Source organism: Hirundo rustica, chromosome 10 (genome assembly GCF_015227805.2).
Source record: "Hirundo rustica isolate bHirRus1 chromosome 10, bHirRus1.pri.v3, whole genome shotgun sequence".
Lineage (NCBI taxonomy): Eukaryota > Metazoa > Chordata > Aves > Passeriformes > Hirundinidae > Hirundo > Hirundo rustica.
The window spans coordinates 18,970,453-18,985,902 of NC_053459.1; the positions used below are offsets into that span (position 1 = coordinate 18,970,453).

Here is a 15,450-nt window from a genome sequence, read left to right on the forward strand (position 1 = left end):
GAGTTCAGACACTTTATTAGTGAAAGGATGTAATAAATTTCTTAGCTCCTTTGTGTAGCAATGAGGTAGTAGAGAAGGTAAAAACTAAGAAGGAATCCCAAGAACCTTTTGAATTATACTGAACTCTGTTTGAAGTATATTGTCCTTTGGAAGTATTTTTAGAAATTAACCCCCTCCCACTCGGTATCTGTGCAAAGGTAATCAATGCTGTTGAGCAGATCAGCTGAGACACGATGATATCAGCACAGCACTACTCTGCTCTCTTGCTGTCTCATAAAAGGACTTGGCTTGTTAAAAGCCATTTAATTAAAATTTATATACCTGCAAATTATTAAATGAATAATTGACAGCTGAGTGATTACCTTGACATCTAATTAATATGTGTCTAAAGCAGCATGCAAATTCTAGAAACAAAAGCTGAAATCCTGAATTAGATAACAATTGTAAGTAATATTTTTTCCCTTTTAAAAATACAGCTGAAGATGTCACAGGGATGAATAGAACTATTTCAGATTGTTTAAGAATGGTGTTTGTTTTAAAATATACCAGTAAATTTTACACCTGCCTTGAATACCTATCAGATTGGGGTGGGGGTGTTAAGTAGATTCATTTAATAATAAAATAAAAAATTATTCTATGATGATCGATGAAATTCAGTGATTTCCAAGAAGACAGATAAAGCACTGCAAGAGACAATGCAAAGTGATTTGTCAAAAACACCTACCCTGTAACACGATGATAAAGAAGGGGTTTTTCTACCTTTTACATGCTAAAGAATTGCGAATGTTACTCTTTAGGCAATTTTTAAAAGAAGAACTGAAATTGAACATTCCTTTCATAATGATACAGTCCTTAATATAAATGGCATTAGACTTTATATTCAGTATTTATGGCCCAAAGGACAAACACCAACAGTAGACTCAATTAACAAACATCTTCGTTCCTCTGTGTCCCAGGTTCTCCCAGGAGCTGTCTGCTCCAGCTGTTCCCAATGAGTTGTGGCACAACTGCACTGCCCTCAGCAGCTGTCACCAGGACTTAACAAATCATAAGATTAAACCAAATCTTATCTAAAAGCTCAGTTGAACAGGGAACCCTCACAAGAGGGCTTCACCTGTGAAGGCTCCAGCCATAAGACCTCAGATGCCTTTAAGATTTTCAGAGGAAAAGGGGTTTTTTTGCAAATCCACTAAACTGCACTCAGTTAAGCACTTGAAACCCTCAGGCATATTTTAATATACTGGAAACACACCAGGAAATACACACTTACTTTCACCAGGAAATACACACTTACTCTAGCCAAATGCAAACACATCGGTAATTTTTTTTTCCCCAATTAAAAACAAATCTTAAAAAGTGAGCTATTTTAATTAAAACAACATTGAATTTTAACATTTTGTCTCTAAGTATTATCAGCAGGTCTGGATCTCTTGGATCTTAGTGAACCTGTCTTACAAACCCAAAACAAAGCAAAGAAATCAGAGAATCCTTCAAGAAGTGAAGGCTTAAAAGCTTCAGCCCACAGAAAGAAGACAGAGAATCCTGACCTGATCAGTGTGGATTCTGAGCAGAAAGCCCAGGCTGTCAGAGTTGCAGACAAGTCTTCTCTAGATTTAGGTAAGAGTGTAGCTATTTTGTCAGTGCTCCATAGCCCTGCTTAGCACAAGTTTCTCCTGGCTGCTATCACAAAACCAGGAGCAACGCCAGAATTTTTCTGCACCGCATTTCAGGAGAGTAACCTTTGCTCCCCATTATAAACTACTCAAAACACTTTTAAACCTTAAACATTGAACACATTTTACATTTTGCTTTTGCCATTATACATTAAGTTGTCACTAAGTGTACTAATAAAATTTTGAAATTTCTTTCGAAAAATTTAGAAGAAAAATTTGGAAGAATTTAGTCAGGATGTGTAAAATGGTAGAAAAATCTGTAGGGATGTGATGAGAAATTGGTAAAGGACACAAATGAGAGGCAGCCCACATTGATGTCGTTTTCAGAACTGCAGATGCACGTTCATATTTGTAAATACTGCTTTATCTATGCATAGCAGAGAAAAAAAAAAATCCATTCTTGACAAGAGAGATATATTTATACAGGCTGAAAAAGAATTCCCCAAAACAACTCAATATCCTGCCCAGCTTGATCTATCGACAAGCTTTGGAAAAGGTGAATTTGATTTAGTTCCATCCAAACTAAATTACTTGCAGTGCAACTGAGAAATTTGCAAGGTAAATGTAATTTATATCAAGGCAGCAAATTTTCCATTCATCAGCACAGAAATTCTTTCAGAGACCTTTATCTTCAAACAGGAGCTGAACATCTGAACTTTGCAAAGTGAGTCTGACACATGACTGAGTAATAGCAGTTGTCTACATAGTCATTTTTGCATGTTAGTCTCTAAAATAAGCTTCATTTTTACAATTTGTCTAAATTACATACAAGTCACTGATTTTAAGTCGAGTTACCTTGACATTCTGACCATGAATGCTGACAGATTTAGAAAAACGTTGTCAATTTCCAAATATTTTCACACCATATCAACTAGGAAGGTGCACAGGATTTCTGTATATTGGACCTTTATTAAAATATAGGCTTCGGTGGCATTATTTTCTCTATAACACACATTTTACAGAGGAGATAAGATTTTCAGAAGTAGTTTCTTTAAAAGTTTCATATTTTTCTATTCTTTATCTTTCAGTTGATATTCAGACACAGATAGAGAAATGGGATGATGTCAGTTTTCACGGAGACAGGAGTAGCAAGGCCCACCCTTCTGCAGAGCGAACATCATCATCATCCAGAGCTCCATCCAAAGAGATTTTATGGTACAAATTTTTGCTTTCCTTAAAAAAATAAAAAAATATTTCCAGCCCAGCACTCTTAATTCACAGAAAACTTGCCTGATAACAAATCATGTTATTAAACCTGTTATGATGACATTAAACATGTTCGAGCACATATTTTGGACAAAGTATCATAAGCAAGGGCGCTATAAAATGCCATTTTGCCAGCATTTTTTTAATGTTGTGGAAAGTAGCAGGTGAAATTACTTAATAAATGGTGGTGAGGATTCTACAGAGACATGCAGTGAAATCCTTTACTGATTTGTAGGCACTGATTGGGGCACAGCCTTGTGTCTTTGTCTAGCCTCAGTTTCCCTGTCTATGAAAGAGTGAGAACACAAAGAAGGGTCCAGGCACTTTTGATAACTGCAAGATAAGCGATTCATTTGAAAGGAATAACCTAATTAATCAATGTGTGCTTGTGAACCTGAAAGGCAGCGTGTCCCAGTGCTGAGTGTGTAAATGCATTATTTCTAGGTCCACAGAAAACAGATCACAGTCTGAGCTGACTAATGTCAAGAGTGCCTTGGAATCTGATTCAGCATCAGAATTAGAACTGGCACCTGCAATACAGGTAAGAAGATTTGGAAGATTTATTAATAATAAAAAGGCAAGGAGGAACTTCCCACTGGCTAACCACTGAAATTCTGGGAGAACTGTTCAAGGGATATTTTCAGGATCATCAGGGAAAATATCTTCCCACACCTCTGAAATGAACAGGTTATGAAATTCACTCTCAGCATCTGAAACATTCAGAGTTTAGTACTGCAGTGAACTGTGACCTTCCTGAACAGAGGGAAAAACTTCAAACTACAGTTTACAACACCATCTCTTTTCCCTCCCTCCAGTTCTGAAGTTCAGACTTCTGGTGGTTCCCTACCCATGTTAAATATCCATCCTTTGGGTCTCTTGGCCAGGCAGGAACCCCCAGAATTGAAGAATTGCTAAGGAAAACAGGAAGCAATCATTACACCAATGTTCATTAGCAGTTTATCTCCACAGGTGGGGGAGCAGTGTGGTCACAGGACTTTTTCCTGCTGGAAAAGGAACTCTAATACGGAGGGCTCTGGGCTAAAGGTTTGTAGATTTGCCCAATTCCACTGTTGTATTGTGTCTTGGACAGGTCTTGTTGGAAATGGTTACAATGCATGCATGTATGCACAAACAGGTACAAATATTTATATCTGCATTCCCATAGGTCAGGTTGTTCACACACCTTCTTTTCTGCTTCTTACTTTCTGACTGAAAGACTTCAGCCACTGCCCCTGGAAGGGGGAAGAGAGAGGTTTTCACCTTCCACAGATATTTTTAGGCCTGGGCTTCAAAACCTTTTGGTCAGACAGAAAATCTGGAAATTAATGAAAAATAATAGCCTCATTTGAAAATGGAAAAATGAGACACTATTTGCCAAATCCTGAGATCATACACCATTTTTTTTTTCATAGAAATAGAACCCAGTTATCAGATCCATTTTGGGGTTTTTCTTTGGAAAACGTTGTCCTTTATTTCCCTTCCATCTTTACAATACAAAAGGGTTTTTTTCCCCTCTGGAAAGCCTCACACTAGTTTAATGCATGCTATCTTTCTTTTCTCTACAAGAGATTTGTACATCTTAGTAATTGAAAAGATCTATTACACAATTCCATCCACTTGAAATGGATGTTGTGTCCTCACGTGCTTTGTCCAGCTCATATTGAAGCACCTCTGACCCTTTTAGGAAGCTGCTCCTCAGCCCAATAGATCTAAATTCCAGGACATTTGTGTTCAACCAAGATGTGTGTAAGTCAAGTAGACAGGCACAACATTTAAATGCTGTGGCTTTCTGTAAAAGCAATTACAAATGCAGAGTACCTCTACTTCTTATGATCTGTTTCCTTTTTATCTTCCACTAGAATTTGCAGAAGCAAAAATACACATTTTTCACTCAGTTTAAGTTCAGTCAGCTGAGGCCCCTTAATGTTTTGTAAAATAACTGATGCTTCAAAATAAAAAAAAACCTGTGAAACTGAATAAGCTAACTTGAAACAAAAAGCAGAGACTAAATTTCTTATCTGTTGTCTTGGTACATTTCATGTTTTGTTTTGGTTTGTCATAACCTCCTTGTTTCAAACTTGTGGTCCATTTGAGCAACAAAATGTTAAACTGGTAATTATTGACACAGCGAAATGACCTGAAGTGAGAATGTGCTCTTATTCTAGGTAGGTTCCTCGGAAACGTGGTTTTGTTCACTGCCTGTTCATCCTGTTGGTACTTGGACTGTCAAAGCTGTCAGCTCCCAACACACAGGCTCATCTGTCTTGACTGAGTTCTTAATCTGCTTGCAAAAGAAATCACGTTAGGGCTTTTATCAGAGCATATGTTTTCCATACTTTGTCCTCTCTAGGTCTTGTCTATCTCATTTAAGGGTAACCTCTGCAAATGCAACACATTCTGCCATACCCTAAAGATTTCATCTTGTCAAACTTGCTGCAGTTTTCCATCAGCAGTTTCCCAATCACATCATCACTCATCTTTGGCATGTCAGATGTAGCTCCTCAAAGTGCAATGCTAAGTAACTGGGTCATATTTTCATTAAAATTATACAATCGTCTTAACAAAATCCTTTGTTTACCATCGCTTGTCCAATACAAAATCCAAAAGACAAGCTTTGAAATACGAAGGACAAAATGTGTTTGAAGGCTCTAATGGGCAGGTCACTGGTGGCTCTCACTGGATGTGGCTGTCTTGCTCCTCAGCATTTACTCACATCATATTTTACACATTATTAACTCTTAAACTGCATTGCCCAAAGTGTCCTTGTCCTTTCTTTTATCTGCCATGCTGAAAAGTTCCTTGTTATGCTTTTATTGATAACCTACAGTGTTTGGTGGGGGGGAGGGAAATTTTGAAGATTTAATTTTAATCTTAAAATTACAAACTGCAGAAGGAGATGATATGTTCCGTTGTCTATGCATAAGGCCTGCTCATGCTTTAACTTTTTAAATATTTTCCTGGGCATTTTAAATATTTCATTGCTCACACAGATTATACAACACCCCTGACATGCTAAAAGTCTGTACCTAATTCTAGTATGTCAATGCTCTTAGACAAAGGTATAGCGTAAATCTTGTGATACAGAAATCTCCAGTTTGAGGCAACAGTATTTAGAATGTAAAATTAATTCCCCAGTTCTCCCAGATACCTACAGGAAAACTAAAGGCCCTAACTTTCCTTGGATGTGCCACTTACTATAAGGAAATGAAGAGTTACAGGGGACAGATTTAGCTCATTATTTGAAGACTTGATCAAAAATTAAGACTGTAATTTAAGCCTCTCACCAACAGTTAAGGTCCAGCAGCACATGAGGAGAATATAAGTGCAGGAAAGTGCGTGCTAAAGTTTTGGGATGGACACAATCAGCTGCAGCCCCTCTGTTGCAGAGAGGTGAGAGTGTCAGACCCCAGTGTCCAGTGTCCAGCCTTGGACACAGCCTGACCTGCACAGCTGTGCAGTTCTCCAGTGCTGCCACTCCACTCCCATCCCATCCCATCCCATCCCATCCCATCCCATCCCATCCCATCCCATCCCATCCCATCCCATCCCATCCCATCCCATCCCCTCTCTCCCTGGACTAGCAAAAAAAAAAGTTTGGGGCTTTCCATGTGGCTTTTCATTTCTGGGTGTCACAACCCCCAGTACCATCTGCATTATCTTTATGTAAATTCAGCTTATATGGCTTTTGTTAATGACCTTTTTTTCTCCTCTTGCTGTTCATTTAATGGAGGAGAAAGTCCAGTCCTGTGGGGATGATGTGGGGACAAAGTGTATACTCTGTTTTGTGGCAGAGGAGGGGACCTCTGTGCTTCTTGTCCTCTTCCCCCCCACCTCTGTGCTGCCCCTAGAAGCTCACTCTGCCCTTCTGCAGTACAGCTCGTTCTTCAGAGTCACATCAGAATCCTGTACACCCTCATTTACAGGCTTGTCCTTGGCCTAAGGAATGGCAGTCACTGGAAACAAATGGGTAAAGAGCAGAAGTAATCAAACGGTTTGCAGGAGCCAAGTCATAAATAATGGAAAGGCCAGGAACATAATTAAAGCCTATCAATAGAGTCCTGTGTGAAGAAAAACAAAATTAATTCTTTGATTGGATTACAGGTCCTGTTGATAAATGTTGATATGTGATATTCTACAAGAGTTTTGAATTAATATTCTGATTGTAAAATTGTCACCACACAATGTGAATAAAGCAGTTGTTAAACAGATTAAAACTGGCTAACCTGAGGCTTCAGGAGCAGTAGTTATTTATTAGAAATTGTAATCACGTAGGGATTGTTCTGGGATTCCAAAGAGAAACAATCTTCTTCAGTTTTATTGATCTGAAAATAAACACGCAAGCCAGCTCCTCAGAAAATTTCCATATGGGGCAACAGTGGAATCTGAAACATGAAAATAAGGGTTATGTAAAAAGGAGCTGGTGCTCCAGGCATCTGTATCACATCTGTATCTGTACATATTGCAAACGTGTTGCAATACAGTCCCTTGGAAAATCCCACATTTCAGAGCAAGAATGCAGGCTCTGCTTACAGCACTGTGCTGGGAGGGAGCTTGAAACAACAGGAGTGGTCCCTGTGCGGTACTGTGGGGAGAGGAGTGTGGGGAAGCAAACGTAATTAGTGGGAGACAGGAGATCACCTGATTTCTGCATAGAGGAGCAGCAAGACAAGTGCTGCAATAAAGAGTTAATTTTTGTCTGTCTGGCTATAAAAAATTAAGAGACACAGTAAAAGTGACACAAAAAGTTTAAAATCTGAATGTTTCATATTGAGAATATTTAATATTGTGATGTTTTTATATCATTAAATGTCTTTGTATCACTAAAGCATGATTTAAATCATTGGTATCTTTCTAGAGAGAAAATAAGGAGTATTAAAATGTATGGAAAAAATAAGAAGTAATAGAGGGAAACAAAATTAATAAGAGCAACAAGGAGGGCAGTTAAACAAATTACAAACAAAGTTATAACATTAGGGTCTCTAGATAACTTTAAATTAAACCCAAGCAGCTTTCTCAAGTATATTTATTGCAGACAACCTTAGTTTATTCTCCGAAGAATGTCAGTTTTGTTCCTTGGGGGTGGAGTGATAAATGCAATCACAGGATACACAGACAAATGAGTGATCTGAATCAATTATCTCTTCTGCCCTAAATTCTATTAACCAGTAAAAGAATTGAAGAATTGTTTTATGTATAGGACTGGGTTTTGGTTTGTTTTCTGTGACAACCTGAAATCTCTTCCTGACCTCACTGAAGGAAAATAGTATTTTCCAAACGTAGAGTAGAGGTAGAAGATGTGAAAGCAGAAACAACAAACCCTCGGTGTCGACGTTCCCTCACAGTCTGAGTTTCCTGCCAGAGCAAAGTCCAGAGGCCAGCAGAACACACCCAGTGCCCACCACCACCACGTGCTTCTGACAGAAATTGTGCTGTGTCGTTGTTTTCTTACCTTACGTGTTTCATCCACTCAATGTGCATTTCACTCCTCGCTCTCCAACTGAGAGACCAAAGCCTCAGGCACAAAGCAGAAAACCTAGGGCTCGTTTGACAAATTAATGTCATCTTCCTAGGAAAAAATCCATGTGTGTACAAGCACAGGGAAATGTGTTTGACCATACACCACACGTGATATTTTTGAAAGCTCAGAAAGGTGTCAGAAGTTCCAGCCCAGCAGCGTCCATTCCAACATTTGCACAGACAGCCCAATGAGTCTGATGTGATCAAAATTAGTCTTTTAGCAGTGTGGTTCACAGAAATTGAATATTACAAGTACAGTCATCAGAAATATAATCAGGGAAATTAATGCAGTTGGAGGCATGAGCACACAAGTGGCTAATGAGTTTAACCTCTTGACAAACACTAGGGAAGGGATTAGCAGTCAGAGCTTTGTTTAGTGAGCTTAGGCCACTTTGTGCTTTTCCTGCCATCCTTCAATATTGTTTGGTTTTGTACAGTGGTTTTTGGAAAAAAAAAATGTTTTTAGAAAAAGAACAGAGAAAAGTTATTATGTGCTTCCAGTGGGATTGACCAATAGTGTGTCATGTAAGAGATTGTAAAAAGGATTTGTCCTTCCAGTGGAATCCAGGGCAAATCTGGCTCTCCAACATGATCCCAAAAGAGAACCTGAAAGAAAACCACAAAATGTGCAGGGGAAAAAAAATGTTTTCTTCCTGGATTGTAGTCAGTGTAATACATCCCCACAGTCTTAATGCAGAAACTACAGGAAGGTAAAAGTTTTATACCAAATAGTCAGCTCTCTCCTTTTGTAGTCCAACCCTTGCATTGCCTTTTCTCAGATGTCTCTTTATCTTCCACACATCTTGAGTGAAAAGAAAAATCTGGAAAAGATAAATTACTCTGCTTCCCATGAGAAGTGGTCTCTGCTGCAGTGTAAGAAAATTCAGAGGAATTCATGCAGGGAAACAAGTAGTTCTCCCCAAGAAAAAGGCCATTTGGGGCTCTAGACAATTACGGAAATAACTCACAAGTGTGACAGAGAGTCTATCATCCCTTTCTGATTTATTCTTTTATTTTTTAGGCACGGTCAAGTAAGGAGCAGCGTTGGGGAACACCTCTTCTCTCCAGAAATCACTCCTTGGAGGAGGAATTTGAAAGAGCAAAGGCAGCTGTTGAGGTACTATTTCATTTACTGTTTTCATTTTCCGCTGATGCTCTACAGATTTCTTTTTTTATCTTGCAGCACAAGCAGAGGAGAAAGTAGGAATTGGATTATTTAAAGCAGAGAAAATATGCAATTCGTGGAGCTATTCATTTAAAATAGCAGCTTGTCTCTTTAAAAAAAGGAAATCCAAAACCATTATCTATAAAGAAACATTAGAGAGAAACAAGTTTTTAAGCTGGATTTTTATAGCTAGAGCAAATGGGCAAATGCCCCATAAATGTAGCTAATTCCAAACCACAAGTAAAAGAGGGAAACATTTCTCCCCAGCAATTGTGGGCCATCAGCTCCTTAAGCCCAGACACAAACCCAGGCTCCACTGTGAAACCAGAGCCTGGAGTCACTGATGAACAGCACAACTGCCTGCTGTGAAGCAGAGCTGTACATAAGCACCAACCATGCACCATTTTCACATTTTTACAACTAGTGGCAGAATGCTAAACACAGGAGTATTCTGGTTTTCTGGTAAATTCTATTTGGTTTGAAAATATAAAGTTATTTGGATACTTCTCCTATTGCGCTTCTGATTTTTCTTCACTTCTACATTTCCAGCATCTAAAACCATCAAATCTTTTGAGTGTTGTCCTGTGCCACTAGTACAGATTGATCCTGTCTAGACGCAAAGTAGAATACAGGGTTTTTAGCAGAACTCAACAAAAAATTAGATATAAGCATTGATCTGGAGCATCATTAAATTCTCAAAGATTCCATGGGCAACCCTTCAAAATCCCATTGCCACAAAGAGCCAAGACAGCTCCATCCCAGCAAGGACAGAATTTCAGGCTGAATTATGTAACAGCTGCTGAAATGAGTTCTTAGGGTGCAGAGGATGAAGCTGTGAAACCAGTTCCTCCAAACTGGTTATTTTTAGCATGGACTGCAGGCTCATTAGTCTCCAAACCATCTAGAACACTTCAGGGATGTTTGAGTTTGGATTTAAATTTTAATCATGTATTTTAATACTCTTCTAACTCAAGTTTTATACCATTCTAATTCCAGTGTGGACACTTGAACTAGATTAATATTGGCTGACGAGAAACAAAACTATGCCTAAATCTGATACTGGTTTCTAGCTAGAAAGAGAATTTCTTCTTGAAGTAATTAATCTGATTTGTAGTCTCTTTTTCATGATATGCGATGGCAAGATGCAGGGTTTCTACCATGGTTTCTTGGGATGTTATTACACACACACAAAAATCTGGTCTCAGCATGCAAAGCTAAAATGGACACAGTCAGTAAATTAGCTCTTTCATAAACTAAGCACGAAAGGCATATTTTCTTTCCAGATCAAATAAATTCCTCATAAACAACTGCTGGTGAGGCACAGGAGAGGTTTTTGATGTCACACATCATACACATTTGCTCCTGGCAGGAAAGGAGGGAACTTGCTTTCAGATTACCACTGCTGAGAACGCTTTAGATGTTCCTGCTTGCAGTGCAGGCTGATCCTCAGGGTGGGACGTGCTGTGCTGCGACCTGTGAAGGCGGCACAGGGAATCTGCTGCTGAACATCCCAGCACTAATGGTTAAGCAAATGATGTCAGTACTCCTGCAATTGCCAGAATCTTGCGTGATGGGGAGTTTCCAGACGCTCAGCAGAAAGAAAAATGAGTTGAGTCCAACAACAGATTACAAGACATTATTGAATTACTTTGCAGAGTAAAGCAAGGAGGAGAATATATTTAAAAAAAAAAACCCTTCAGACTAAAAGGTCATTCTGAGGCAACAGAGACAGGTTGTTCAAATACTTTAAAGTAGTCTCAAAAATGGCTATTAAAAAGGATCAAATTAAATGTTTCCCTAACTGTAGCTGGCAGCCTTAAGTTATTCTTTCTGCTTAAAATAGAACCTTGGGCCAGGTACTTAAAATGTAAAGGCAAGGATTCTTCAAGACCTTACAGAGCAGTTATTCCATTTGCATATGAAAAGAGCTGAATTTTCATCCTAGCTAAAATGAAGTGATAAGAAAGCTGGAGTGATTGAAATAAATTGGAGCCCATCTCAGAAAGATTTGTGCTTTCTTAAGCAGAGAACAGATACAGGTCAAAAATTCATTTTTTAGACTCTGGATATTTCTATAATATTCTTCAATTGGGAAAGCTCCAAGTAGAAAGATTTGCCAGAAAACTGATCAAGAAAAGGAAGTAAATCTCGGGTTCTTTGTGGCCTAGTTTGAAAGGAGTTAATTAACAATTCAGTAAATGAAGACACCAAACTTTATCCTCTGCCCAGTATTCACTTCAGAGCTTTGGGAATGGTTTCAACATGTCAGACTTTGAGATTAATGAAGATTTGTGAGGTAATTCTTTCTTAAGAAGGTTTAAAGATGTCTATGCCATTGGGGAATCTTTTAAGAATAAAGTGGTGAGTAAAATAGCTTTTGCGCTAGAGAGGGTCCAGATTCCCTTGCAGTGTTTGGGTGCTTGCAGACCTCTCAAAATTTTCTGTTGTTCTGGAAATTGGATTTCAGTTTTGCTTCATGATTTTTTTGTCTCAGTAATTTCCAAGTGCCACAGGAACTATGTTTTAACACAATCTTTCTAATAATCAGCTCTGTTTCACCAAAAATTGGTGGGTTTGAACTTCTAAAAAAAGCCAGGATGGGGATTCAGATCCATCCTGTACTTATATTCCATTGAAACAATTGTTTTATCAACCACCACACTACTGGTGTTGAGATAGAATAAATAAAAAAAAAAGCAAGAAGGTGCAAAATCTTCCAACAGGGAAGTGTCTCAGAGATGGAAAAAAAAGCTGTTTTGTTATTTCTTATTCCATATTTCTCTGATTAAACTGCAGATGCTACACTGTTTTGTGAGCTTATGCATAAGAAATTTTGAGCCACCCTCCCCAGCATCATTTTATTTACAACACAATGTCACATGAACCATCTGCTGTATAATGTACTGCTTTGAAACATCAGAGCACATTGCAGCTAAATTATGTGACAATAAGAGGAAAAAGATGGTATTAATCTGTTCTAGCCTAGGAAAACATATTCCAGGACCGTCAGCTTTGTGGTTCCCATGAGTGCTGGTTGGAGTCCTTTCTGTACCTGAAATATTCCTGTCTCACTGTTTAGACATTTCTTTGGATGGGCCTAAAACTGGCCAAACCATATTTTAAATTAGGAACTTGGAACTCGAGTCATTCAGATGCATTTTATTTGATACTCTTTAAAACATGGCGGGAATCTTTGCCTTAATAAACATTTTTTTATCACTAAAATTTAGTACGATTTTCAGATTTTATTTCAAGATATCAGCTAAGGAAATCTTATCAGTTAAGAGCACAAGTTTAACTTACTGCGTCTTTCACTTCAGAGAGTATGGTATTGCAGTGATTCAGAGATCAATGACAGAAACTTTCTTATGCATTGGTCAGTTAGAAATATTGCAAATTAATTTTTGGCAACGCAGGGGAGGCAAAATTCTAAAAGTTATGACAATAGGTAAATTTATAAATACATCCCCTGCCCCCTTTCATTGGATCATAGGAAATAAAGTGCATGGAAATATTTCACCTCCCATTTGCTTAGCCGCTTCAGCAAATTATTAAATACTAAGTGTAAAAATAGCCTCTTTGACAAAATGCTTGGAAGCAGTCAGATGGCACAAACATTTTTCCTGGTTGTCATTCGTCTTAACTGCAGCAGATGATCTAAGAATGTGTTAAATGTGTTCAACTGGTCTGAAAACTTTTGGTGCAAAGTTCTTTGCCAGCCTTAAGGTGGCAAAAACATTGAAATGAGGTTAATTGGCAGCGGTGGTGTAGCAAATAGAGTTAAAATTAGATCTAGGAGCCTTGATCCAAAGCCAGGTTTTCAGAAAGGCTCAACATTGATTTAACCCTCCTGCCACTGAAGTCAATGAAAGGGGCTCAGAGCAGCTTTTCTGTAGCAGTCTCAGAAACCCCTGGTGCTGAATGTCCTCAGAATGCTGCAGCCTGGCCCAAACGAGCAGATCTTTCCTTATCACTGCAAAATGACTGTTGGTCCTGTGACCAGGTAGAGCAGGATGAGCTGAGAGAGATTATAGCAAAGCTGGTCTTCTCCTCATTGCATTTTCCCTGCTCCTTTGCCTCCGTGTGGACATGCAGGGTGGGTACCTGAGTGCACAACTGGCTTTTTACATGGAGTGTAAACACGGTGGACTTCTGTGGGAATTAAAAATATGTAATTAAAGAGCAGAATTTGAATTTAAGACCTGAATCCACTTGTATGCTTGCTTACTATCTGCAGAATTATGATTTGATGTTTCCATACCATTGATCCATAAGAAATTTTTGTGGGAAAAAAAATACAAGCAAAAAATTCTAATATAAATATTATACATATATATAGAATTATTTTTATAAATTAATCTGGCTAAGAAAGGCCATTATTAATTACTTTTCAGTAATTTTAATTATTTTAATTAGAAAGAAAGGGAAATTTCCACTTTTTTACCTCACGCTGAATCTCAAAATTACTGCTAGTTAAAAACATTTCCACATAATTTTTATTTCAGCGCAGCAGAGATTTGTGCTGAGTGAGAAGCAGTTGATGGATCTTTGTAGGGATTCAATTGTCTCTGGTCATGGCCAATAACAGTTAAAGAGGGAGTGAAAAATCTGATTCATTATCCCTATCCCTAAATGGACATTTCAGTACAGTCTCACAACTCTTTTTATGAATTTATTTTCCTCAAGCCTGGAATGAGAGCAGATTCTGAAGTGGTGTAACAGAGTGGTCAGGGGCAGTTCACTTTTATTACCTGGCGTGAAATCTCCTCTCCAAGAGTGAATGATTCCCTTTTAATTTCTTTTTCCACAGGGGAATATAGCAGATATTTTCACAGATCCAATAATTGCATGATTCAGACAATCCTGTACTGAAGGCTGAGTTCAGACAATCCTGAGTTTCTTCCTGAATGGAAGACAGTATGTTTTCCTTTCCCCCAGCACCTAAAGAGGGTTCCAGCAAGCCATGAAATCACAGACTAAGCTCTGTTTTTCCAATCAAGCCAGGCTGTGAAGTTGTACCATAGTTGTCAGCCTTGTAACAAAGATTCACACACAAAACTATCTGGACCAGTCCATAAAACCTTCCATTAATTTTGATTAGCACCTCGCTCTCAAATGGCTCTGTCTAAATCTGAATAGAATTACTTGTGCTGTTGTCTTTGATATAAATAAGCTGAGAAACTGTGCCCCCAGTGCTGTCAGTTCACTGAAACACTGGCCACATCCTTGTAGGAATGGGAGAATATTGGAAAGGCTTGTAGAGCTCTGCAAGTACTCTGCTATGGATCTCCTTCACAGAGTCCCATGATTGGTGTGTGGGAGCTGAAAAAGTAGCACCTGAATTTGGATTCTCCCCTTTTTAAATTCTATTTCTTGGCATCATTTTCTAGTAGCCACAGTTGTTTCCTCCTGGTCGTTGCTGATCTCATTCCTCGCCCTAAATCTCGTCCGTTCTTCATAATTTCTCTTTCCCTTGTATGTGCATTTTCCCCTCATCTTTGAGCTGAATATTAATCTCACAGTAAGATTTTAGAATCTTTTGTAGATTCCTCTCACCAGCAGTACAATGCAGTATTAAGATTTCTCCACTATGTCAAAAAGCCCAATTTGTATTACATCCCTTATGTTAACACCCTCTGTCTAAGCTTTGGCATTTCTCTTTCTCATAGCTGAAAATGATGCTGAATATACCAAAGTAAGCAATGTTTGCTGTCTTTCAAACTGTTTTATCTATTGTTATTCTTTGGCATATGCAATTTATTGATTTTTCTTTTTTTTTTCTTTGTTTTCTTTGTCCAGGGACTTGCAGCATTAATTGCCTTCAAATTTTATGTAGCAATTTGCTGTTAGCATCAATAAGATGCAGTGTAAGCTGCTGCAAATCCTCCT

The 15,450-nt window shown here is 38.3% G+C and overlaps 1 protein-coding gene across 6 annotated transcripts in view; it reads left to right on the forward strand.

Annotated features, from left to right (window-relative positions):
- The window catches only part of PEX5L (peroxisomal biogenesis factor 5 like), a 108,096-nt gene that overhangs the window by 80,299 nt on the left and 12,347 nt on the right, over window positions 1-15,450 (forward strand). For 2 of the 6 annotated variants that reach the window (XM_040074466.2, XM_040074467.2), the window contains 5 exons: window positions 1,408-1,617; window positions 2,702-2,828; window positions 3,324-3,420; window positions 3,849-3,923; window positions 9,418-9,513. In XM_040074466.2, coding sequence (XP_039930400.1) covers window positions 1,408-1,617; window positions 2,702-2,828; window positions 3,324-3,420; window positions 3,849-3,923; window positions 9,418-9,513 — 605 coding nt within the window. The remainder of the gene's footprint in view (window positions 1-1,407; window positions 1,618-2,701; window positions 2,829-3,323; window positions 3,421-3,848; window positions 3,924-9,417; window positions 9,514-15,450) is intronic. The other 4 variants (XM_040074468.2, XM_040074469.2, XM_040074470.2 and 1 more) reach the window with 2 other exon arrangements.